Source organism: Tetranychus urticae, chromosome 1 (genome assembly GCF_039701765.1).
Source record: "Tetranychus urticae isolate SD_2017Ah chromosome 1, NJAU_TeUrti_SD_1.0, whole genome shotgun sequence".
NCBI lineage: Eukaryota > Metazoa > Arthropoda > Arachnida > Trombidiformes > Tetranychidae > Tetranychus > Tetranychus urticae.
This window is the reverse complement of record NC_142958.1, coordinates 18,194,741-18,220,648: the sequence shown is the minus strand read 5'-3', so window position 1 is coordinate 18,220,648 and position 25,908 is coordinate 18,194,741. Positions and strand designations below refer to the sequence as shown.

The 25,908-nt window shown below is 32.7% G+C and overlaps 6 protein-coding genes across 8 annotated transcripts; 3 read left to right on the top strand and 3 right to left on the bottom strand.

The window, feature by feature from the left end:
- Positions 1-329: 329 nt before the first annotated feature.
- On the bottom strand, positions 330-1,844 carry LOC107372086 (ATP synthase mitochondrial F1 complex assembly factor 1). The gene is made up of 3 exons (XM_015940234.3): positions 1,734-1,844; positions 1,172-1,469; positions 330-1,073 (listed from the first exon to the last, which is right to left on the bottom strand). Exons 2-3 carry the CDS (start codon positions 1,440-1,442, stop codon positions 385-387), a joined length of 960 nt encoding a protein of 319 aa, XP_015795720.3. The 5' UTR covers positions 1,443-1,469; positions 1,734-1,844; the 3' UTR covers positions 330-384.
- Positions 1,845-2,230: 386 nt separating this feature from the next.
- Positions 2,231-4,050, bottom strand: LOC107372089 (prostatic acid phosphatase). The gene is made up of 2 exons (XM_015940239.3): positions 3,487-4,050; positions 2,231-3,348 (listed from the first exon to the last, which is right to left on the bottom strand). The coding sequence occupies exons 1-2, from the start codon at positions 3,934-3,936 to the stop codon at positions 2,530-2,532; spliced, it is 1,269 nt and encodes a 422-aa protein (XP_015795725.1). The 5' UTR covers positions 3,937-4,050; the 3' UTR covers positions 2,231-2,529.
- Positions 4,051-4,415: 365 nt separating this feature from the next.
- Positions 4,416-9,669, top strand: LOC107372088 (uncharacterized). Of its 2 annotated transcripts, none has more exons than XM_089266103.1 (2): positions 4,416-4,877; positions 8,078-9,669. In XM_089266103.1, the coding sequence occupies exon 2, from the start codon at positions 8,089-8,091 to the stop codon at positions 9,559-9,561; it is 1,473 nt and encodes a 490-aa protein (XP_089122229.1). In that variant the 5' UTR covers positions 4,416-4,877; positions 8,078-8,088; the 3' UTR covers positions 9,562-9,669. The 2 variants fall into 2 exon arrangements, with proteins under 2 accessions (XP_089122229.1, XP_015795723.1); XM_015940237.3 differs by lacking the exon at positions 4,416-4,877 and adding an exon at positions 7,263-7,674.
- On the bottom strand, positions 5,773-16,390 carry LOC107372087 (uncharacterized). Of its 2 annotated transcripts, XM_015940236.3 has the most exons (10): positions 15,221-16,390; positions 13,024-14,833; positions 12,156-12,319; positions 10,837-11,010; positions 6,896-6,987; positions 6,765-6,827; positions 6,552-6,693; positions 6,254-6,442; positions 6,049-6,189; positions 5,773-5,972 (listed from the first exon to the last, which is right to left on the bottom strand). In XM_015940236.3, exons 1-10 carry the CDS (start codon positions 16,388-16,390, stop codon positions 5,826-5,828), a joined length of 4,092 nt encoding a protein of 1,363 aa, XP_015795722.2. In that variant the 3' UTR covers positions 5,773-5,825. The 2 variants fall into 2 exon arrangements, with proteins under 2 accessions (XP_015795722.2, XP_015795721.2); XM_015940235.3 differs by having other exon boundaries at positions 13,024-16,390.
- Positions 16,391-17,787: 1,397 nt separating this feature from the next.
- On the top strand, positions 17,788-20,998 carry Rpn1 (regulatory particle non-ATPase 1). Its single transcript, XM_015925523.3, has 2 exons — positions 17,788-18,273; positions 18,344-20,998. Exons 1-2 carry the CDS (start codon positions 17,891-17,893, stop codon positions 20,691-20,693), a joined length of 2,733 nt encoding a protein of 910 aa, XP_015781009.1. The 5' UTR covers positions 17,788-17,890; the 3' UTR covers positions 20,694-20,998.
- A 256-nt stretch (positions 20,999-21,254) lies between these two features.
- Positions 21,255-22,017, top strand: vnc (GNAT family N-acetyltransferase vnc). The gene has a single exon (XM_015925758.3). It carries the CDS (start codon positions 21,434-21,436, stop codon positions 21,923-21,925), a length of 492 nt encoding a protein of 163 aa, XP_015781244.1. The 5' UTR covers positions 21,255-21,433; the 3' UTR covers positions 21,926-22,017.
- The last annotated feature ends 3,891 nt before the right edge of the window (positions 22,018-25,908 follow it).

Here is a 25,908-nt window from a genome sequence, read left to right as displayed (position 1 = left end):
ATCAGTTGATTGAAATTGAAATGTTGATTAACAGCGCAAGAAAAACAAGACTCAATAGTACCTGTGTTTAGATATAATTTACACATTTTCAGATGAATCACTTTACAATTACAAAAATATTTATCACCAATCAACTGATAGCTCTGGGTGAAAATATATTTTTGAAATCCTTGCTTCAGTAGAGACTGTAGGATTGAATAATGTCCAGGACCAAATAATCTTGAAGGGGAAAATCGTCTGAGCATAATCTCATTATATTCGATTCGCATGTTGAAGCAAAATAAAACCATTATTATATCAAATCATGAATAATACTTGATAAAAAGATATTTTCTTGCAAGATATTTAATTGAAATACTTTTTTTATGTACAATACAAAAAAGGTTACAATAAACCTTTTTCAAATTGATCAATAACTTCATTATAATCAAATGATTTTGGATCTTTGTTGAATTTATGAAGAAGTAAATTTTTCGTTAAATCATTGGCACCATAAAATATTTGCACTTGATTAGCTAAACATTGAGCCTCCATGGAATTAAGAATCTTATCATCATAATAACCTTCCATCAGAACAATTCCTTTCTCTTCACTTATCTCGGGATAATGTCGTAAGGTCATAGCAGCTGGAGCATTTTCTTGATGTGCATGGTACGAAATTAGAGGAGTAAAATGAATTTGATGATAATTAAAGCTTCCTAAATATATTTGATAACCACTTTGATCATTATTTTTATCATCACCAGCACTGGATTCAGTTTTAGGAACGGGAAATATAAACAATGGATATTTTTTACCAGTCTCGTAAATTGTTTTATATTTTTCACCAGGTATTACTGCGTAAATACATTTTGACTTTAAACGATGATATTCACTCCAAACTTCACTTATACTATCAGCATCTAATTTCAATAACATCTCCAAATTAACTATGTCTTTAAGTGTCCGATTTCCAGGAAATCCTCCAATTTTAGGTCCAACTTCTTTTGGATCTTTACTTTTCTTTGTTTTCGTTGCTACTCTCTGAGACTCTGGTATCTTGTTTAGTGTTGCGATCTCTTCAAGATTTTTTTCTGCAAATAAAATTATAGCGCCAGTTATTACATAGATTCAAAAAATTAAGAATGAAGGAAATTTGAAAACACAAGATAATCAAATGTAGGTTATTTACCTATTTTTTCAGCTATTTTGATGCCTTCATTGTTAACTACTTTTTTAATTTTATCCGCATATTTGTTATAGAATGGGTTTGTTTCAATTCCTTCAGAATCCTTCAATATATTTGTGGATGAACTTGCTGTAGGTAAAGAAGATTTGGTAGTAGAAGCATCGTCTTTCAAACTTCGGCACAGATGATCCTGTAAACTCCATGAGTAAGGTAAAGAAAAGGTGTTTTTCCGTATCTCCTTCTTTATTAAATTAGGCAGCATCATTCTGAACATAATTTCAACAGCTGAAAATGGTTAGATCTAAAATGAAAATACAATATTTTTCATTAAACACTTCAAAGATTATTTAAAATAATTTGAATTTATTACTACTTCTAATCTTTTTTCAAACATATCGGTCTTTAATTTTTCGTTGTTGGTTAAGATATGGTAAATAATAAACTAATTAAAGCTCAAAAACAGATTCTTATTGAAATCAGCGAGTGTTTCAGAGTGATAAAAAGGATAAACATATGACCGATCTAAAATGTAACAACTATTTTACTGTGAAATGAGGATACAAACCTTTAATATTGTTTAATTTAAATGAAATGATGCATTACAAGCACAAAATTCTTCTCAAAAATAAATCACAATCAAATAGATTAATCTGAAAACAATTTAAATTCACTAATAAAAAATTTATTAAACTGAGCTGTTTATGATCGTTACCTAGGTAACAGTAATAACCTTCATAATCAGCTGGTTCTGGTTTACGAATTTCAAACTTTGCTAATCGCTTAAGCAAACTTATGATTAGTGAATAGGCTTGGATAGTATTGAAACTCAATGAAGGTTATTTAATCGCCTAAACAGAAGAGTTTATGTAACAAATGAAGTTTTGAGCTTTTGATCTGAGCTTTCAGTGTTTTAACAAATCCTAACTAATCTAACTCATCTTATACAGTTTGAGTTTTATTTAACACAGTGAATCAAGTCGTTATTAATGAGTTGAAAAAATGCTGGTCTTAAGCATTTTCTTGTGCAATATTTGTAATCAAGAATAAAATAACTTTAAGCAATTAGTTATGAATATTGATTTGTTTTAATCAGATGAATGTTAAATTTTGTAATATTTACAATAAAAAACAATAATTTTATGGATAACAGATATGAAAAAATCAAATAATTAGTGTTATTTTTGATCATTTCTGCTTATAAAGCAGTAAAATCATTAATTTCTTTAACATATGACATGACGACTTCATTTATGAATATATCATGCAACTTCTCAAAAAGAAAAGTTACTAAGGCACTGGAGCTTCATGGTTTTAATAGAGACATCAGATTTGACCAACTGATGTTGAATTTGAATGCAAAATTAAGACCTAATGACTTCATATTGGCGCCTTACTCCATACCATTGGATGGCCATGAACCACACTAAACCAATTACAATTATTAAAGCAAGGATAGCGACCAAGGCAACGAAAATGCCACTTGACCATAAACTTGGCTCGTGTTTAAGACCACATGCAGCCTGCCAGTCATCCACAATGTAAGTAGAAATGTATCTAGAAAAACGATCATATGAACAGATCATTTGATTATTACAGAAAGACAATGACATTAAATCAGCTTCTTTTTCAGTGTCTTTCCAGTAATAAATCTGCACGAAATGGCCTTTTGAAGGAACGTGAATCAATTCAAAAACTAATGTTGCTCCATATGGAGGAACTTTGTGGTCGAAAATATCCAGAGCAATTAAAATTGAAGCCAACAGATTATCATGAGTTGAGTATGAAAGAAATTTGAGCCCACCAAGCTTTGAATCACCACTTATTTTAGCATGCATACGATGTCTGAGGTCAGCGAAGAAATTTGATGTACGTAAGCGAAGTATCTCGAATGAACTCGAAGATATGTATAAGCCATTATCGCTCATAATACGCAACTCTTCTTTAACTTTGTCAGTGTACCAATCTGGCCTTTTGAAATCTTTTATATTCTCCTCCTCGATTGTAAGTGTAGTGTAAAAATCAGAAATATCATTCAGATTGCTCAAATCATTGCCAGTCTTTTCTCGGATTAAATTCAGCGTATCAGAATATTGATGGGTAACTTGCTTGGCTGTCTTACTGTTGAGTAACCGCAATTTTTCTTGAGAAGATTCTGGACAGTCACAATCAATTGTCAACATCTGAAATAGAAAAAATTTGATTAGTTTGAAAATAGTCAACAGCTTGAACCTTGGGGCCGAACAAGCAATCCCAATCGGCGTTGTCACAAATTACTTGACTTGAGATGTCTTGTTTGTTCACCTAAGTAAATCCCTTACCCCATCAAGAGCAGTTGGAACAGTGTGAATTGGAATGGGCAAATAGTCAGTGTCATTACTGTAAAACCAATGACCTTTAGACTTGAAGATGCCATGTAGAACCAATTCACTGCTTTCGATGCACCGGTCAGCATCAGAGCTTCGAGCATAAACTTGTCTGGGATTATCTTCCAAGAAATTACTGTAGTTTTCCCGGATAGACTTTCCTAATTGATACATGCGTTGACGACCAGGTTTAATTAACTGTATTTCACCGTCAGGCCAGTATTTAGGGTCACTATAAGGATCATTTTTGAAAAATTTATACGGAGTCCTCTCACCGTGTCGATGAACGATGGTAAGTAATTCCAATCTTTTAACTGCACTGTCCTTTTCAGCAGCTATACTGTCCTCAACAATGTGAGAAAATATTAGGTAATGGATAATCGTTGAATAAACCCAAGAAATCATAGCAAATGGTTTAGCTAACACAACCAGAAGATGATTATAGAGACTTTTATAAAATCAGAGAAATGAAATGACCGTAAGAAACTATAATCACTATTATGTACACTTTCCTTAAAAGTAAATCAGTTCAATGGTTACAGTTGAATTATAGATATTTATAAAACACATAAATTATCTCATCTTCCAATTGTTTCGCTGAAATAATAGGCAGATAAACGAAAACAGATAAGGAAAGCAAATTTTCAACAAAATGATGTTTATACAAAACCGTTGATAGTCATTTTGAAGTTTGACACATAGTTGATAAAGATGAAGTGACCAATCAGATAAAATAATAAAGGGCCAAAATGATACCAACTTATCAAAGTAATTACCATTGGTCACTGGAAAAAAGCATCAACACAAAAAAGCTTCGGTTTCATTGACACTGTTTTAAACTGTGTACTGTATTTCCATAGAAATGCACAGTAAATGGTTACATCAGTTATGAAGGAAAATTACGTTGATTTAAACGTAGCTTATCAGTTAATAAAGATTAATTGAATAAAACATCCGAAAACGCCAGGAATTTAACGTCAAATTATAGTTCAACAGATAAACAAATGAATACGAAAAAAAAGATGAAACTATTTTCAAATGAGAACTTACAATGAGCTACTCATTGCTTCACATTTCACACATGTTTGATTCTTATCTTTCTTTCTCCCTCTTTCTGATCAGGGATCACTTCTTTAGCCGTTAACATTAAAACCCGTTTTCTCTTCAATGTTTATGTTTTTCAAGTTCAAGTGAACTTGATTAGTGGCTACAATTACTATCATGCAAAAACACATTTCGAGTATTTTCATCTAGTCTATTCAACCAGAAAGCTGAAAAATGGTACAACAAACCCTCTAAGATTACGAGACAACCCGGTTCCGTCAATTACTCAATATTTTTAAGGGGCAAGTATTAAACACTTCAAGAAAGAAGAACTTTTAATTTTAAGTCCAGAGTTTACAGCAAGGTTAGATATCAAACCTAACCTAACCGAACCTAACCTAACCTGACCGACCAACCAACAGCCCCTTGATCTAACTTACCTAACCAAAAAATCATATGTTTTAGTGTTCACGCCTTTGTCCGTAAAAGTAAAGCCTTACCGATATTTCAATGGTACTCTCGATAAAAATGCAGATTTAACTATGAAAATATTTTACACTGCATTATTAAACATTCTGAGGAAACATTTAAAAATAATTGTTTTTTTTCTTAAATCATTACAATTCTATTCTAGAACCCTGATTACTTAGCCGGACAGATCGCTTCCCCATCTTGTCCACTACTTAAATCGTGACTTTTAATAATTGATATTATATTATATTAATAGTTCATATTGACCATATTGGTGGACAATTTGTTGTGAAAAATTGGCTGTAATGTGATGGGAAGTCGATCCTACATAGTCGCTTTTGATTTTGATTTGATACCTTCATTCCGGACTTGTTCATCTAATTTCATCACGTTCTGTCCAGTTATTAATATATCCATGCTCATGTAACATAATCTTTTCACATTCAATCAAAATCTCGGTCAGTTAATGTATATGGAAGAGGCTGTAAGTTCCACTACTGTTCTCTTTTTCATATTACTCTTATCCCCTTACAGCAGAAGTTATTAAGGTTTATTCATTGATAACCATCCATGAACGATCCATTAACCTTTTATTTAGTATTTTCATCGTTTATAGATGCTATTCATTTGTCAAGTATCCTTTCATAGTGTCTTTATGAACCATTAACAATTCCTTCAAAAACTCTATTGATTTTAGATTAAAGTAATAGCAATTTTCTAGCATACTTTAACGGTTTGGTTCAAAATTTTATTGACGAATTTAATGAATCAACAATATATTAATCAGTCATATTAGGATTGGTATAATCAAATCCAAAAAACAACTCATGGTCCACATTTTCAACAGTATAATCATCGATTGGTGTTAGAACAGGTCTCATCTCGGTGAATTCACGGTCAAAATAACAAGTATCAAATTGATTTTTCTGAAATCAAATGGAAAATTCAATGTTAGTGAGTAAACATGGTAAATTGTAGTTAAAATATAAGTGATTAACTTACAAGATTAGGTACAAAAGGAGGTTTAACTTTAGCTGCATTAATTGCATCCCAATTAATGGATTCAAAAAACTTGTGACTTCTTATATCACCTTTGGAACTGGTTGGCATTCCCAATCTCTCAGCAGGATCGTATTCTAATAGCTAAAGAAATAAAATTAACCAAATTAGTTATCCTCACTAGCATGAAAGTGTATTAAATACTTACACTTAAGATAATACTTTGAGCATTTTTGCTCACAAAATAAGGAATACGGACTTTCTCGTAGCAAACATTCCATAAAAGTTCGTCTTCATCAGTTGCTTTAAATGGTGAATCACCAACAATCATCTCATAGAGAAGGACACCAAATGACCACCAATCAACTGCCTGGTTATATTGGACACCTTTAATTATCTACAAATGATAAAACAAATAATAGATAAAAATCGGAAAAAAGTGAATCAAAGTTACATTGAAAAGAAACATCCTTCTATTCAATGAGTAGATTGATGGCTTGACTAACCTCAGGAGCCATATATTCTGGTGTACCACAGAAGTTTGAGGGAAGACATTCTTCTTTCCAAATGTGACACTGACACATTCCGAAATCAACAAGTCGAACATGTCCTTCAGCATCCAATAAAATATTGTCCAATTTGAGGTCTCTAAGGAAAGGATAAAGTAACAAAATCAGAGATTAATAACCAAATATCCAAAAATAATACAAAAAACTCACCTGTAAATAATGTATCGACTGTGCAAGAAGTTTAAGGCAGAAACAATTTCAGCCGCATAAAACCTAAAATAGACGATAAGGAATAGTTGATTCAGTATTTGATCAAATTATTAACCAAGCTATGATTTTACCTTGATCGGTCCTCAGTAAACCTTCCAGAGCTTTGCACATGAAACATTAAATCACCACCGGCAAGAAACTCCATAACAAAGCAAACCATGCCCTAAATAAATAAAATAATTTAACAATATTAACATCATTTCTTCATAATGATTAAGTTAGAGGCAACGAAGGCCGTTATTATTATCAAGAATTGGCTTTCAAAATTCAATTCCTAAGTGAACATCATGACAGACATTGTGAAAAATTTAATCTCAAATTTTTAAACACCAGTAAATATTTCAAGTTTGTCTTTTCTGAGTAAATGCAAAAGTATCTTGTTTATTTTATATTTTATGTAAATAAACGCTTAGAATAATTATCATACTTTAAAATGTCCGGTAAAGTCTTATACGAGAAATCAGCTGAAGTTGAGCGGTTTATTTTGCTCCCGGTTTTAGTTCTCACTGACAGCAAGTTCTCACTCATATTTGTTTTATTTTTCAAATGTGATTGCGATAAGAATGCCCAAGTTTTAAATCCTAGTATCTTAGGAACCACTAGGCTCGCAGATGAAAGCCATTAGGGTTTTTCACAACTCATCCTCTACCGAATGACAACTCTCTCATTCAAATCTGACTCAGGCTTTACTTCTCTTGTGACTTTTTGTTTTTGTTCAGTTCTCGAGGCTGTTAATTATTGTTCTCTATTTTTTAATCTAAATAATTTAAGTTATATTCCAATTTCACCATCTAATACAACTTAATAAAATTTAACCAATCGGCCATATACTTTAAGGAGGCAATCTTGGGTAAGTTTTGCGTCTTATTTTTTATACTTACAATATAACCGTTTGGCTTAGCAAAAAAAGCTACCAATTTCAATTTTGGTCACCATATATTTAATTTATTTAAATTTATGGTGTTACTTGGTTTTTAAGCTTTGTCAGTCATTTCAAATTCATATCAAGACTGTTCAAACGTAATTTTCGCTTAGATTATTGTATTTGTCTATTATTCTCACTGGTGGTTGGGTGTGAATGACTAGTATGTTTGCTTGAATGAATTACATTCATTACACTGTAGTTTTCCAGTCATAGGTATTACAAATAAAGACGTTATCATAATGTGACTAACAAAATTTTAGCATAACGACTTTGTTAAATTCACTTTATTCTCCCTACTAATCTATTTACGATACTTTTATATCAATAGACCTGACCAAAATGGAGCAATTGGAAGTGGATACAATCCTGGAAGTGATGAAGACCATGCGTTCATCAGGCTCTGGAGGTGAGTCCAGAGAAGTTAGCGTTAAAGAAAGGAAATTTGCTGAACATATTGTCGGTGTCATAAAAAGGATTGCTGCATCCTCAAAACATGAATGGATAGAAGAAGAAGAGTTGTACTCTGTCGAGCCGCCGGAAAATATTGATTTGAATGTCATCTATGATGCGCTGGAATCTTTCGACTATGACTACATCAGAAATGTAATTGATTGGAAAGAAAGAAACCCAAAAATAAATTTCAAAACTTTACAAAAACAGTTTCCCCGGGTTACAAATTCGAGCTACATTGCAAAGTTCCGAGCCTATCTTGAAAGAATGGCATTAAACCGAGAAAAATATACCGCAATTTCCGAATTTGTTTGGTCAAGATATCGAGAAGCTCAAGACTCCAAGTACCCTGTTCATGATGAGGATTTAAAAAGATGGGCCTTTGAGAAAGCAAGGGAAGTAGAATTGGATGGCTTCAAAGCTTGTGACGTTTGGGTGGAAAATTTCAAAAAGCGAAACTTTATAGGTGTTCGGAAAACGACAGAAGTAATAACTTACAACAATGAACATGATACAGCCGAGACTGAAGTTCTTGCAGCAGAATTTCTCATGAATTTCAAGTTAAATTCTCGGTTTGAGCCTTCAGAGATATTTAATGCTGCACAAACAAGCTGCGCTTATGAGATAACAATAGAAGACGAAACATCTGATGATCCAATTGGAAGCCAAAAAACTGAATTACGGACTTATAGCATTCAACTCATCATTAACATGGATGGTGAACTATGTAACAATTTTATGATTGTGTTTCAACAATGTTCAGACGAGCAAGAGGATTTAATTATACCTCCAAATATTTACATTACTTCATCGGACAATGGTAAAGTTGACAAAGATGCTCTCAAAAACTGGGCTACAATTTGTTTATCACCTAATCTTGAAAGAGAAGCTTGCCTATTAATAAGTCCTGTTGGAACCCAACGAGTTCAAAATTCTATCTTTTCTTTACCTGACAAAAAATTGACCATCAAACTATTACCAACTGGTTCTGCTGCGATTCTCCAACCACTCAGTGTCCTGATTTTCAAACAATGGAAATTATTTATTAAAAAGTTCATGCAACGCGTCTCGCTGGACCAAATTCCTCTAAAACTGAATGATAAAAATTCTATCATCAAGCTTAACTTTTTAATTCACAACCAATTAAGAGCACCTCTTTTCAAGCCACTCATACGGAATGCTTGGGCAAAGGCTGGCTTTGAAGTTGAGAAAGAACCTGATATTTCCATTGATAGTATACTCGATAAACCTGATTGTGGATGTCAAATGGGCGATTGTCATTCGGCTTCATTCATAAATTGTGCCCATTGTCGACATCATATTTGTGCTTTTCACTTCTTTTCAACTTTTCATCATCATTAATCTGGTTAATCAACAAAAACTCATTTCGATGCCAAATCATAAAAATCAAGCTTTTCAATTAAGTTCTGAGATATAAAAATTGATACAATAAATTTAAATTTTCAACAAGACAGTGTTTAACTTGTCAGTATCAAAAACAGTCATGAGATTTTTTCCGGGTTCAGAAGTCTCAATTTTATAACTGCACAGAAAAGTCAAAACAAAAGATGATTAGAGATCTGGTTAAATTGGTTTGAATTGCGATAATAATCAATTAGAAACACAGTTTATGATTTGAAATTTGCTTCTCTTTAAATTTGATTTTTTGCCAATTACAATGGATATTGAGTTGATAATATTTTGGCGTTCACTTTGTTTCATCCTGGATAGATTTTAATCAAAACTCCTTAACATAGATAAATAGACTTATATTATAGTGAACAGAATCGCTAATTATAAACATTGCGGTCGTTGATTTGTCTTTAATAAACCAGGAAACAAATCGATGATCAACTTGTTCAATGAAACTAACAGTTGGAAATGAAAGAAACGAACAATTCATTCTCACAATTTTCCATAATAATTCATCAACTTAAATACCTTACATACGCTTCTAAATTCATTGAATGTGAAAATGATTAATCAAGAGCCTCGATTAAAACATTAATCAATTTACTTGTTAACTGTTAGTTGATGAGAAATTTATTTTAAACCTGATTCTATTAAAGTCAAGGGTTTGTTTAATAACCCGTTGATTTCAGAAGGTCTATCCATTTGCAAGTATGACGAAAGATGAATTTTAATCTGTGAATGTTGAAATATCGTTTCAAGTGAAAGATTATCCAGGTTATATGCTGAATAACATGAAAATATGAAGAAAAAAATGTCCAAGTTGAATTAATCCAAGTAATCAGAATATTTGTCATAACTATTTTCACTTGTGTTGCCATAATTTCATTTAACCAGAAACGAAAATTTGGTAATTTCAACTTAAATTTTCCTTTTCTTGAAACTATTGGCAACCTATTCTCAATGATAATCATCATGGCAATAATTCAAATGATACACATTTACATATCAAATATAGTCGCAGTTAAATCAACAAAATTTCAAGGTGCATTTAAATTAAAAATATTTGAAGTTAAAAACTGTGAACACTGTTCTGTCGACTAAACGGGTTATAATTAACATTGACCAAAGTTGATCCAAGACAAACAAAAGCTAAATCCAGTGAGATAATTTGAACCATGAGCTAAACCATTTCCTGAAATGAATTTTGATATTACTCTAACTTACCCTTGTTTGGAAGGTGCAAAATAATTTACAGATGAATGGATGTCTAACACCTAAAGCCAGAACTTTCCTTTCAACCATAATGCTTTCCAAGTCATCATCTTCAATGACTACATGTTTCTTCAAAAATTTGATGGCAAAAAATACATCATGGCCTTTTAATTGTGCAAGGTAAACCTGAAATGAGAAAGAGCAATAATTATTGTATCAATATTGAGAGTTGCAAATTTTTAGTTCAATAAACTTGAATGTGACAAAATATTGTTACAAACTCTGGAGAAATATCAGAGTGAAGATGACGATGATGATCATATGATGATGATTGGCTTGAGACAAGAAACGAAAACAATGGAAGTAAAACAAATTGTTCAATTTCATCATCATTAAGATGAGGATGTATGAAGGGGATTGAGAAAGATCTGAGTCAACATGACGTACTAACAAGAAATAGAATTAGATGAACATTTGAATCAGGTAGATACAGAATCTAATGTGATGAAGGAGATGCAAATTAAGATAATGGTGATGATGATGAATGGAACCTTTGCCAAAAGATTCAAAAATTACTTGGTTTAGATGTGAAAGTAAACAAACTATGAAAATTAAGGGTTAGAGCTAATCACATATCTTTTTAACTAATGATTGATCAGGAAACAATGGATAGGAGTGAATGATTTGGAGGCATCAATGTTGATCTAACTTGAAAATATTATGGCACAGCTAGCAATTAAAAAACAAATATAAATACTAAAGACAATTTTTCAAACCATTTTGTTTTGCTTTGAACAACAAACAGGAGCAACGATTCCATTTAAAAAGGTTGATTGATCGATTGGTTGATAGCTAATTTTGTCAATCACAATTGCCTCAGTCATTTATCTTATTCAAAAGCAAAAACAAAATTTGCTCGAGAAGCCAATATTGATACTCTCAACAGGGAAAGCTCTATCTACACCAAATTTGAAAATATTTGAAACTCGAGTGAAGTTCAAAATAATTCATCAAGTTAAAGTTTAAGTTCATGAAAAAATCAACAAACTATGAGCAATACTTCAAACCATTACATCGTAACTTCAACCTCAATCCGAGTTTACGGGTAGAAAAGCAGTGCATGATTATTCATTGCTATTAGATTAACGATAATCCTAAAGCAGCTGGCTTACAAGACTGAAGCTTCTAGAAATTGGAATTGTGTTCCAAGATATTAAATCTGGTAATTTGGCTGATTATGATCATGAGATGATTAAAAGTACAGATTTCTGTCTACTAAGCAAATTGGGTAAATGTATTGGACAAGCCATTTTAATCTTAAATGTACTTACTTTACCAAAACTACCTCGACCAAGAACCTTTCTCAACTCAAAATCGTCCATTGTATAAGGCCTGAATCGGATCCTCTTCCGTTCCTTCTTGTTCTCGATGATACTTGGTTCCTCCAGATTACCATTAACCAAGAATTTGTTCAATCCATTGATTCTATCACCATCTAATTTATGTGCAAAAACAGAGAAGTTAGAGTTTCGTTAATACATTTTGAGATTTGAACGCATTGTTGAAGCGTTTCACATAAATCTTGAATAATCATTAAATCACTTTTTTGATTGTCATTTTACTGACGATGAGAAGTTCAAACCTTGACATTAAGTTGAAACAGTTAACCCTGCAGATATAAGCATTTTAAATACTTGCAACCTTTTGGCAGTTTTTACTTTGACTAAACATTTTCAACAAAGATATAGTTGAAACAGTGTGACTTAATAGTGTCAGTTGATTGCTTTTGCTTTGGTCTGCAAAAAACAAGAAAATGTCTTTCAACACTGTTTTCGAGATGATCAGATGAATCAGATTCAAGGAAATTTTAAAAGAGATAAGCAATAATTCGCCTTAAAAAAGCCAGTGAACTTTGTATTTCTTTTCCTTTGTTTATGTCTCCATTATGACTAAACGTCGACAATGCTATGCTGATTCAAAGGTTAAAGATATGAAGGGTAAAAAGGAATGGAAATGTAAAATACAGGAAAAAGTATGAAGTGACAAAATTAAACATTGAGATGAACTTGAGTTGATTAAAATAAACTAAGGACTTTTGATCAAAAAATAGTAACAAGCTAAAATTTCCTTCTTGCTCAACATTATTCTTACTCCTTTAATTAAATAAACGTTTTATTGTTTATAAAAATTCAAACTTACCTTTTGTATTATTTTGGTGTTTATTTGTCTGAGTTACCCCTTTTTCATCAGCTGCATTGATTTTCTCACTGGACTCTTTTCTTGTTACATTTTCATCAACCATCAGTGTTTCCGACTTTCCATCTTTGTGGTCTTTCTTGGTGTCCTCCTTTTCCACCTTAATTTCTTTCTCTGTGTTGACCTTATCCTCACCTTTTTTATTTATACCTTCTTTCGATTCCAGTTTATCTGTCTTAAGTTTTGATGACATTCTTTCTGTTTTGACTTGACTCGATTGAATTTGAGGGATTTCTGCGGTTTTCAAATCATTTGCGCCTTGGACCGTTTGCTTTGTAGATGAAGTTGGAGATGATTTCACGGATGGAGTCTTTGCAGATGAATTTCGCTTCGCATCGTTTTCATTCTTTTCTTTGACTGATGCCTGCTTATTAGCAGTGTTAAACTTACCATCCAATGGTTCAAAGGAATCTTTACCTTTGATGGTTTCAGAGTTTTGTTTATCGCTTGATGCTGACATTGCTTGGTTAATCGGCTCAACCACACTTGGTTGTTTAACCTCTTCCGATTCAACTGATTTTTCAGGCTTACCTTTTTTATCAGATGAACTGGACAATTTGGTTGATTGCTGTTTTTGCTGCTTTAGTGATTCACTAGACTTTGTCTTTGATTTTTTATTCAACTCTAACAAGATGGGACTCGTCGCAGGATTAGCACCTTGTAATACCTGGGGAGATGATGGTGTTGATGATGATTCTGGTGAACTTTTTGCTGGAGCTTTACTTTTACCCGAATTTTTGGAAATCAACTTTTCTTGCAATTGTTTTTCACTGGATTTTGCAGTCGATGAATTTTTTGTTTTAACCACGTATGATGGATAATTTTCAGTTGGTGTTGGTGGACAAGAGTTGGATTTAGATGTTAGTGTATTTTTGGTAACTTTATTTGAATTCGAATTGGCCGAAGGCTTTGGTGAGACACTTGAGCTTTTAGGAGCAGCAGGTAGATTAAGGGTTCCTTTAACTTTATCTACAGATGACTTTGGCATTGGAGAATGATTAGTTGGTACTGGTGGTGATGGATTTATTTTATCTGAAGAGTAAACCCTAGAAGACTCAGATCTCTCTGAATTAACCTGATTCGAGTTTGGTGGTGTCAATGGAGATGAGTTCGAAGTTAATGGTAAACTAGGGCTTGACGATCTATTGTTAGGTCGACTGGGTGTCAACGATCTTTTTTTAGTTTCCTCCATTTCCTTACTTAATTTGAGGCCTTTGCACTTGGCTTCAGTTACTGAGGGAGATGGAGATGATGAAGAGGAAGATAATGATGTTGTTTTTGTTGTTGTTCCTGGTACTCTAGATGATACTGATGATGGCGGTGATGAATGTGTAGATGACAAGTTTTCTGAAAATTTTATTCCAGATGAACTAGAATCATTCACAATTGACAATTTCAACTCTTGTCTTGGGTTGACAACACTTCGAGATGATACCGAAGATGATGGAGATGTTGACGCGCTATTGTTGCCTTTAATCGCTCCAGTTTCATTTGAATTTGCAGATAAAAGTTTATTTGAACTCATGGGAACCGGACTTGTTGAGCCTGATTTTGACAAAATTTTACGACTTTTCTCCTCAATGGACAAAATGAGGGAGGGTGAAGGTGAAGGTAGTCTAGATGATGTTGGCGATTCACCAGGAGTAGGTGAGATGCAGGATGGATCAGGTGATGATGGTTTTCGATGGTGGTAAATAGGTTTACCTGATGGACGATCCTTGTCACTTGAAGGTTTGGTTCGACCTTTGGGAAGCTTAAGAGCAGAGGAGGATAAGGCAGATGAGGTTGTTGATTCATTTCTAGGTGAGATTGACACACAAGGAGTAGGAGGTGAAGGAGGAGGAAGCAATCGAGATGTAGAGCTAGGGGTTGGTGGTGTTTGTGGTTTAGAAGTTATTTTAGGAATTGATCCTTCAGATTTATTGACAATAATCTCTTGTTGTTGTTTTGTTACATTTGATTTATTAGGATCATCTATTTGGGATTTTAGCATGGAAGGATCAGGAGACTTGGATTTAGCTTTTAAAGGAAGAACGACATTGACTTCAAATGAATTATTTTCTTGGTTAGTTTGATCAGGGATAGGAATGAACTCGAGTCGTGATATTGAAACCTCAAAATGAACTCTAAGTGGACTTACTGGTTTGGGTAATTCAATCACATCAGGGCTTGTTTGGTTCATCACAGAAACAGGAGTTATTTCTAACTTAGGAACCTTAATTTTTGGAGTTTGGTGACTGGATTTCTGACTGGATCTAGAACGGGATACAGAATTTTGTCGATGAATCGAGGATTGAGGAAAAGATGTTGATGTAAGTTCATTTTTCTCATTCTTTGCATCATTTGTATCTGGTTTTATCATTGTCTGCATTTTAGTTTCTTTTTCAGCAGATGATTGTCTCGAGGTAGATGAATGTGAACCTACAGAAGAATCATTCTGACTAGATTTTGAATTGTAACTTGAAGACGAGCTTATTGGTTCCAATGGAAGATCCCAGGAAATTGAAGCTTTACGCTTATTTATTGGCTCATCAATGTGAAACTCTCGAAATTTTATGACATGACGATAACGTGAAAGTCGTAAAGATGCATCACTCGAGACTGGTGCGGCCTTTGAATAACGAGATGACGAATCTGATGGTTTTATTCTAGATTTTATTGAACTCTTTATTGACGCAAGCGATGGTCTATCTCTAATTCGAGGCCTAAAAACGTCTAAACCAGCCGAGGGCCATGGCCGAGTAGCAGATGAATTGGTTAAATTGGTTAAATTATTTCGTGAAGCAGCAAAATTGCTCCTCGGGTGAAGGTTGTGATGAGGATGGTGACTGATTAAAGATGTCGGAGCCAATCCACTTGGAGGCAGGCTTCTATTAAAGTTGGAGATGATCATATTACGTCTTTCCATTATGGACGAGGTTTGTAAACTGTTTCCTGGCGATGCACTCAAATCAATTGAAGACAGTTCATCGCGAGAGATTGATCGATAACTTGGATGGTGATCTGTTCGTCGAAAGCGATCAACGGATGGATGACGAGGTCTTCTCATTGGAGATGAGCTTCGTAAATCCCAACTTGATCCACCACGGAAAGCAGGTGGTGGACTTTCTGATCGATTCAACCTTTCAACAGATGAAGAGGCCAAAAGACGACCCTTAGAGTATAAACTTGATGATGTTGATGGCCTTTGACCAACTCCAGTAAAGTAAAGTCTATTTGAAAAAGGTGAAGATGTTGAAGAGGACAAATAGTCATTGCTAAATTTATTGTCACTCAAAGGTGTCACAACTCTTGACTTGAGACTAATCATATTTTCAATTGTTGGTCAACACTTTGATGTCAATTTATTCAATTAATATATCTTCTTTGATCACTTGATTCTACCGCAGACACTAAGTATAAAATATCGATACTAATTTGTATTATCAAATGCTGGTGAACATGGAAACAAGCAAAGGAAAAACGGTTAACATGAAGTTGCTTCAATATCTTTAACTATGTTTACACACATATACATATGACTATTGCGAAGTTAATGCCAATGTTTGGCTTTTGTTGACTGTTGGAAGCAAAAAAACATGTTGATTATTGAAAGACAGAGAAGAAAGAGAATGATGATAAAGATGGTGAAAGAGGAAGACACAGGATAATCGTAAAGTCTCTTAATAAAAATAGTTGCTTTACCATGGCAAAAGCGCCATTCTTGGCTCATGTTAAATTTGTGGTTACAGTTATAAGTTGAGGAAAAAGAGATTCTGTCAAATTGAATCTGCCTTGATATTAATAACTCTTCTTACTCTTTCTTTTCATCATTCTCGCTCTTTTTTTATTTCATTTCTTCTTTCTAACAATCCTTTGATTCAATTTAATCATAAATTTCATTACCTTCATCTTATTTTATTCATCTGGAACCTTTCTTGCAATTTTATCACACTTGTCATAATTCATTACAATAAATCACCTCAACTCATCCCAATCTGATATCTGTAAGAAATATTATTTTCAGCTGATAATGCTAACTTTGGAGGTTATTCATATTGCTGCACGAGTTTTACAAATTGTTAAACTTATCTGTATTGTTAACGAATCAATGGCGTTTTTCATTATTTAAATGATGAGTTTTCCATTTCAAGGTTCCAATGGTAGAAACCGAAATTGTCTTTGTGATTTATTCACTCATTTTTACTATAATAAATCAATTTATGGGCAAAATTTAATTTTTAGCTTCCAAAATCAATATAAATAAACAATAAATCAAGTTCATGTTATCTAAACATTTTTGATGTAAATCATTTCAATATTTTGAGTCAAAAATTGATTGGTATTTGAATAGGAGAATAATTAGAATCAGGAACAATCCAATAAATTAATTTTTCCGTTAATATCGATCAATTATAACAATAACTTTACACTTGGTTAAATTAACACTAAATTCACTTATTGAAATACTCGATGGTTGATCATGAACCTTGCAGTTAAATGCTATTTAATTTAATAAAAAGCATTCCATATTAATATTATTTAAGGTTATTTAAACTTTTAGTTTTGTGATTAATAAATTATTTAATATTTAATATTAATATTGCCATCAAAATTTCAACTTTGTTTTGGTTATTATATGTTACTTTTTTTAGGATAGATGGCGTTACTTATCGAATTGAAACCGAATTACAAGATTTGTCAGCAGTTTTAAAAGCATTTTATTGTTATACTAAAACTGTTTAATCGATTGCAATTTAACGATTGTCAAAGTGTTTATTTTTGGCCTATTGTTTTACTTCCAATTTATTAATTAATCATTCACCCGAAAATGAAGGACACTCAACGTGACTTGCCGCCCAAAGATGCCAAAAAGGAGAAAGAAAAGGAAAAGGATGACAAGGAAAATGAAATGAGTGAAGAGGACAAGCAATTGCAAGAGGATTTAGAGATGTTGGTAAGCCGGCTAAAAGAAAGTGATACTAGTCTTTACTTGCCAGCTTTGGAACAATTAAGGTCGCAAATCAGAAGTGCAACAACCTCAATGACCTCAGTACCTAAGCCTCTGAAGTTTTTACGGGTTCATTACGATACTCTTAAGAATATTTATGAGTCCATGCCTAATGAGGAGACTCAACGATTTGTCGCTGATATCATTTCAATTTTGGCAATGACCATGCCATTAGATAAATACGATGTCGGAGAAGCTTTAAGGTAGTTTGTTTTTCTTTTAATAACAAAAAAAATGTTTGAATTTCTCTCATTGTTATTTATCCTTCAACAGGTATCGACTGAAAGGAAGTCGAGAAGAAATCGGTTCATGGGGTCATGAATATGTTCGTCACATTGCTGGTGAGATTTCAAGTGATTGGCAAAATGAATCTACTCCCGAACACAAGACCAAGCTTATTGAACTGGTTCATGATATTGTACCTTATCATATGAAGCATAACGCTGAAGCGGAGGCAGCTGATCTTCTCATGGAAATTGAGAAACTCGATTTGTTGGACAGTTACATTGACGATGAGGATGTTTGTCAAAGAGTCTGTCTTTACTTAACAAGTTGTGTTCCTTATGTGCCTGACCCAGAAAACAGTAATATTCTTAGAACGGCTCTTAGAATATTCTGCAAATTCAACAAATTACCTGAAGCCTTGCGTTGCGCAATGCAGCTAAATGATTTGGATCAAATTAAAGCCATTCTTAAGGCCTGTAAGGATCCTGTTTTGCAAAAACAATTAGCCTTCATGATAGGAAGACAACAGATTTTCCTCATGGATGACATTTCGGATAGCGAACTTACTGAAATTATGTCAAACGCTCATCTCAACAGTCATTTTCTTGCTTTAGCTCGTGAATTGGATATTCTTGAACCTAAAACTCCCGAAGACATTTACAAAAGTCATCTTGAAACCTCTACTCGTTCTTCTCATGGCGCAAGCAATGTTGATTCAGCTCGAGCCAATCTAGCTTCATCTTTCGTAAATGGTTTTGTCAATTGTGGGTTCGGAAAAGATAAACTACTTTTGATTGAAGATGGAAATAAATGGTTGTACAAGAACAAAGATCATGGTATGCTTAGTGCCACAGCTTCCCTTGGTTTAATTTTATTGTGGGATGTAGACAGTGGACTTACCCAGATAGATAAATTTTTGTACTCAGCCGAAGATAATATCAAAGCCGGTGCTCTTCTTGCCTGTGGTATCGTTAACTGTGGAGTAAGAAATGATTGTGATCCCGCTTTGGCTTTGCTTGGTGATTATGCTACTCACAGCTCACCTCAAATGCGAATCGGTGCTATCATTGGTTTAGGATTGGCTTATGCTGGATCTAATCGTGAGGATGTTATTAGTACTCTTCTTCCCGTTCTTTCAGACTCCAAACAAAGTATGGAAGTATTGGGTATCACCGCTGTTTCATGTGGTCTCATTGCTGTTGGCTCGGGAAACTCTGATGTGACAGCAAATTGTCTTCAAATTTTAATCGATAGAGACTCCCAAGCAAAATTCGATTTAAAGAATGAGCCTTTCGCTAAGTTTTTATCTTTAGCTATTGGTTTATGTTATTTGGGACGCCAAGAAGAAGCTGAAACAATTCAAGCAACTTTAGATGTTCTCACTAACGAACCTTTCAAAGCAATGTCCAAAACTTTACTGGACATTTGTGCATACGCAGCAACTGGAAATGTTTTAAAAATCCAACAATTACTTCATATTTGCTCCGAAAAGAGAGATTCTAAAGAAGAGGGTGGTGATTCTTCTTCAACTTCCTCCTCTTCATCATCATCCTCATCCTCATCTAAAAAGAAAGATTCTTCTAGCAGTAGCTCATCAACCTCCGATCTTTCAGCCCAACAAGCAATAGCTACTTTGGGGATAGCTCTAATAACAATGTCGGAAGAAATAGGTTCTGAAATGGCTTTTCGATCATTCGGCCATCTGTTACGTTATGGAGATGCAGCCATTAAAAGAACCGTTCCCTTGGCCTTGGCTCTCATTTCGGTTTCCAATCCTAAACTTAATATTTTGGAAACACTTAGCAAATTCAGTCACGATACTGATATGGAAGTTGCCTGTAATGCAATCTTCGCCATGGGAATCATTGGTGCAGGCACCAACAATGCAAGATTAGCTACAATGTTGCGCCAACTTGTACAATATCATGCTAAAGAACCCAATGGACTCTTCATGACCCGAATCGCCCAAGGTTTAACACATTTGGGTAAAGGTACACTCACATTATCACCTTTCCACTCGGATCGGCAACTTTCAGTTCCGACTGCATTAGCTGGTATATTAATCGTTTTGGTCAGTTTATTAGATGTTAAATCAACTATTCTCGGTAAATCCCACTATCTTCTATACTACCTGACTGCAGCCATTCAACCTCGAATGCTGGTTACTTTCAATGAAGATCTCTTGCCCTTACCAGTACCAGTTCGTGTTGGTCAAGCAGTTGATGTTGTAGGTCAAGCAGGTAAACCCAAAACAATCACTGGTTTCCAAACACACACTACTCCAGTTTTATTAGCTCTCGGGGAAAGAGCAGAGCTTGCAACAGAAGAGTACCAACCTTTAACACCTATTTTGGAAGGTTTCGTGATATTAAAGAAAAATCCAAACTATAGTGGATAGAACAAAATATTTATCTAATTTTGTCATTTAGCTACCATAAAAAAAACAAAGAAAAACGCAAAACCAATTAATAAATTAACCAAATTTGTATACTGGAGTGGGATTGAAGAATCCGATTGAAAAGGATACAAAAATTGCTAACTTGTTCATTGATATTTTTTTTCTCCTACAACTCTTTATTTCTATTCTGTCCTCTTTTTCTCCGATCTATCTTTTTTTGTAAGATGACCATCTACTTCTAATATTCTTAAATGGTTTAGCAATGTTTTGATGATTGATAATAAAGTTCACATTGGATTATAAAATTTCAAGTTTGATAAAGTATAAGAATAATTAATCAACTTATCGTATTTTTAATAAAAGTTTCAAAAATCACGCAGTTTATACAATAAATGACTTGTATGAAAAAATTTCTTAATGAAACTAAATCATTCTTTTATACCAGAATTAAAGAATAACATGAACAACACTGTTCATCTCGATAATGTGAATGCAATGAATGATTTGAATAATATGATAAATATGAAGTTCATAGATCATGTCACATGAGAAATTATAAAGATATGATTCGCTAGATGGCATTGTCTAATTTTGAGATTTTCACTGCTTTTACATTGTGTTTAAATTTAAGCAACTATTTTGACTCATCTTCAAGTCTTTTTTTAATTATCTTTAATTATAATATTCTAATTCCCAACTTACTCCCTTGAGCTTGTGCTTTGTAGTTAACTATAGTCAAAATGAATATCCGTTGTGCTAAGCCGGAAGATTTAATAAACATGCAGCATTGTAACCTGCTATGTTTACCTGAAAATTACCAGATGAAATATTATTTCTACCATGGTTTATCTTGGCCTCAACTATCATATGTAGCTGAAGATGAAAGTGGTAAAATTGTCGGATATGTCCTGGCGAAAATGGAAGAGGATTCAGAGGATGATCCTCATGGTCACATTACCTCATTGGCTGTCAAGAGATCTCATCGTCGTCTAGGATTAGCTCAGAAATTAATGAATCAATCATCTCGAGCTATGGTTGAATGTTTCAACGCCAAATATGTTTCACTTCATGTGCGAAAAAGCAATCGAGCTGCTTTACATTTATACGCCAATACATTAGGATTTGTAATTCACGAGACTGAACCCAAATACTATGCGGATGGTGAGGATGCCTATGCCATGAGAAGAGACCTTGCTTCTTTTGCTAAATCTGATACTAATAAATCCAGTTGAAACAAGTACATGTGTATTTTGTTTATCTTTATTAAATTCTCAGCTTCATCAGACATACATTTTTGTTACCACTACAGCTGATTTGGAATTAAGATGTGTTTCTTACTTTTTCTACTAATTTCCAAGAAATTTAAAATTTAGTCAACAGATCAATGTTATGTTTGGTTAACACTCTTAACAAAAGCAAATATTTGAAGACCACAATTTGAAGGATAAAGATTAATCGAGACGAAATGAACCTAGAGTAATAAATACGGGAAATAAGGTTTTTGGTACAATTTAAAGTTGGAAGTAAAAAATCAAGACCAAAGTGTTAACGATTAGAAAAGGCAGCAAAAGTGATTAAAAATGGATGGATTAAGTGAAGCATAATTTCTAAACTAGCTCGTTTAAACCTTAATTTATAAGCAACCTTCATTATATTAACCATTATTGAAATAGATTGACAACAATCAAAGGTTCAATGAACACTCACCTATGGGGGGCTTAAAATCGCTTCGATTGTCAAGGTTAATTATTCAACTTAAGGTTCAAAAGAGTAAACAACAATAGCTGTTGTGACTAAATTTGGTTATCAAAATTTAACGAAAGGTTAATTTTATCAAATGAAAAAAAATGAAACCAAAAATCTGTAATCTAATGCTGAAATCTAGTGAAAAGGATATTGAACGTCAATTTGGCCTCTCATAACTGATCAAAGCAAGTATTGTTAATCAAACTTCCTGCTAAAGTTACCTCGAGAAATTAACTTCTAATAACTTATTTGTTCAATCTCAAACTTAAATATTTAGTTAGTTTTACTTTTTAGTGAATACTGATTGCGGAAACTATATTTAGCATTAATTCAAGGTATATCCATCAATCTCACCTAAATTTGAAACAATTTTCTAAATCATTACACAAAAAAACTCACGATCAATGTTAAACAGTTATGCATTTATGATAAAATATTAAAAACATGATTTAAATACAAATGAGATTATTTCATTGTATTATGGCATGTAAAACCATGCATTTGGTTAATTATTCAACTGACAATTTTAAGGTTTAATAATGGTAAGAATTACGAATCAAATGATTAATATCTATTGTCAGATCATGAATAATAAGATTGAAGATGTATTACAATCAGATGCAGCTATAATTAAAGGGAGTAAAGATGGCAACAATTGAAATTGAATGTCAATTTGATTATAAGTTTCATAATGTGATGGCTAAATTGTTCATATGTCACATCTCATCCTGACCAGCAAACAATTAATGTGTCCAACTATATGATGATAGCACAAATTTGAAGGTGAACAATTAAATAGAGAAGTATTTAAGGTAATGTTTAATTTTATAACCTAAATTGACGGACAGAGTTACATCAGCAAAAGAACGACAATTTACTCGAAGATTTGACTTGCTTTTAATTGTATACTGATTTAATAATTTGCCATTATAATAAGGTAAAGGATATATCTTTAGATTATGTATTTGCTTTTGAAATTGATTAAATAATCAAAACAATGAATTGTTATATTAATCTACTGTGAATGTAACAGTTAATAGCGTAAATAAGAAACAGATGAAAGCTTATTTAATACTCCAAAACGAACTGCTACTGATACATTGTATAAGTTGTAAATTAAATTAAAAATTATTATCAATAACTGTTATCAAATAAAATGGACCACTTAATTTTCAGGTAAATTACAGGATAAATTAACAGAAAGTTGGATTAATCTGATTAAGTTGCACAGCAAAGAAAAGGTTAACTGACCATTGAAATAAAACAAGGATAAAAAGGTTAAAACATTCATTAAGAAAGATCAACAGATGATTAGTTGATACCTAAAATCTGACGATGAAATTTGAATTTGATGACGAGTATAGTTAATCCTGTTAATAAGTTCATTGTTTGACCATATTGGTTTGATAGTAATGACTTGTAAAAAATTGATGCAAACAAAAAAGCTGATGAGGGTTTACATCAACAGCTTGTCTATTCAAGTTTGACTTGCAAAAGTACTGGCGAAAAACTCGTCAATTTCAATCATTTAATTAAACAAAATTGATGTAAATGATTAAATAGATCGATTAACCTTGATTAAAACCCGTATTGTCAATAATAAAGATGATTCAATTTACACTCATTTTCATAGATGAAAACATCACCAGCAACCTGTAAACCTCCATGTCCGACAAATCACTTTCATTAAAGAAACTGTTAAATAATTCCGATGAAAGTCTTAAACTTATTTAGATAACAGTTCAACAATCAAATAACAATGTCATAATTAGCAAAATATTTAATAAAAATAAAACTGTAAAATTGATTTGAAATGAAGGATCAATTCGTAATTAACAAAATTTGTTTCGCTTCAGCCTTTACCCAAAGAGCTGAATAATGGGTCGATCTATCGATTCCCCAATCAATATATTGATAATGTGAAAGCCCAAGTGATTAAATTGTTTAATAGTTAACTCGAGTGAAAGTAATTATGGTCAACTGATTATCAAGCCCTATTACAATGGTCACACAATGATCAATTGGACAAGGTTTAAATCGCCATTTAATTTCAAGGTTTCAATCAAATACAATCGGAATGAACATTGAATGAGCAAAAAATTTATTTCATTAATAATTGGCCTAAATGACCTTCTAGGATGATGATTAAATTTTTATCTTTGATTATATAAGGTTCCCTTTTGTTGGTCAATTCAATTGTAATATTGTTACATCGGATTGGCCAGCAACAAAATGTTTTCAAATAATACCCAAGAAAAAAATATCAAATAATGAAACTACATACATAATAGTTGGTAATTCAATAACAAATGAAATGAAAAAAGGTAATAAGGATAATGATGATTAAGGACGATTTACTAATGTCAATTTTGATTGTTAACATAAATCGTAAGAATCCTTGTTAGTCCTTGAAGGAAACACTCAAACAAATCTCAATGTTTTCACATTTGTACAGTTAAAATCAATTGATTACAATTTGGTAAAATGTTGAATTGTAAAACTGAATTGAGCCGGAAGGCATTGCTCCTATGGTCAGCCTTGATATTTAACATTGACCATTAACAGACTGTGTTAATGAAAAAAATATGTAATAACATTACCAATCCTCACCTTTGTGGAGTTTGTATTACACAGAATACAATGATTTGAATAACCATTTGGTAATCATTTTATTTGATGATTTATTCAACACTCAACAATCAATCAAGTATAACAAAAAGCTAAGATTATTTATTTAATTCAATGTTTACAGTAATCAGTTGCAATATTAAATTGGCAGTTATTGGGTTAGATTGAAATATTGTAGGCTTTTTCATATTGATTTCAATGGGGTTTTAGTTTATTAACAATGTTTCTTGTCGAGCTTTTGTTTTTATTGTTAAATGTGGTTTTTGTATGACAGCTTAATTATATCAGTTCAACTGTTTGAGTTGATAATGATTTATTTGCGTATTTCAACTCTAATCGCAGCAATTATCCATTGCGTGTCACTTTAAATTGTCAATCGGCGTTTTTTGCTTCAAATTTGGTGAAATAAATTTGAAATGGCAATTTATTTGGGTGTTGGTTAAATTTCTTGTGTAATTTAAATGATATAACCAGGGAATGTAAACAAGGAAATGATAATAAACATTGGCAATGTCCAAGATTTGTACCCAAAAGGCTAGTCTTGAAGGACAAGGAGTTTGAAGACATTTTTTTGCTATGGTTAGAGTGGATTGGGTTCAACATGGGTTTATCATTGTTATTATCATTTCAACGCTAATTTACTGACAATAATGGCTCTAAATAATGATTATGGAGTTTCAATTCAATTATGGGAATCTCTTATCCAATGGCAATTACCTTTTCGTGTAAACCTTCAAGAAATCGTCATTCATACTACAATCAACTTTCCGATTTTTTCATCTCTATTGTCAATCATTAAAAAGCAGTATTTCCCTCTCCGCAAGGAAACCTTCATCTTCAT

Excerpts from the sequence above, each read along its gene's own strand:
- LOC107372088 (XM_089266103.1), top strand. The coding sequence starts at position 8,089 with ATGGAGCAATTGGAAGTGGATACAATCCTGGAAGTGATGAAGACCATG.
- LOC107372086 (XM_015940234.3), bottom strand. The coding sequence starts at position 1,442 with ATGTTCAGAATGATGCTGCCTAATTTAATAAAGAAGGAGATACGGAAA. Across the intron at positions 1,074-1,171 it reads CAAAATAGCTGAAAAAATAG|AAAAAAATCTTGAAGAGATC; the intron begins GTAAATAACCTA and ends TTTTATTTGCAG.
- vnc (XM_015925758.3), top strand. The coding sequence starts at position 21,434 with ATGAATATCCGTTGTGCTAAGCCGGAAGATTTAATAAACATGCAGCAT.
- Rpn1 (XM_015925523.3), top strand. The coding sequence starts at position 17,891 with ATGAAGGACACTCAACGTGACTTGCCGCCCAAAGATGCCAAAAAGGAG. Across the intron at positions 18,274-18,343 it reads GATGTCGGAGAAGCTTTAAG|GTATCGACTGAAAGGAAGTC; the intron begins GTAGTTTGTTTT and ends ATCCTTCAACAG.
- LOC107372087 (XM_015940235.3), bottom strand. The coding sequence starts at position 16,390 with ATGATTAGTCTCAAGTCAAGAGTTGTGACACCTTTGAGTGACAATAAA. Across the intron at positions 6,828-6,895 it reads TTTACTGAGGACCGATCAAG|GTTTTATGCGGCTGAAATTG; the intron begins GTAAAATCATAG and ends CGTCTATTTTAG. Across the intron at positions 6,694-6,764 it reads AGTCGATACATTATTTACAG|AGACCTCAAATTGGACAATA; the intron begins GTGAGTTTTTTG and ends TCCTTTCCTTAG.
- LOC107372089 (XM_015940239.3), bottom strand. The coding sequence starts at position 3,936 with ATGATTTCTTGGGTTTATTCAACGATTATCCATTACCTAATATTTTCT. Across the intron at positions 3,349-3,486 it reads TTCCAACTGCTCTTGATGGG|ATGTTGACAATTGATTGTGA; the intron begins GTAAGGGATTTA and ends TTTCTATTTCAG.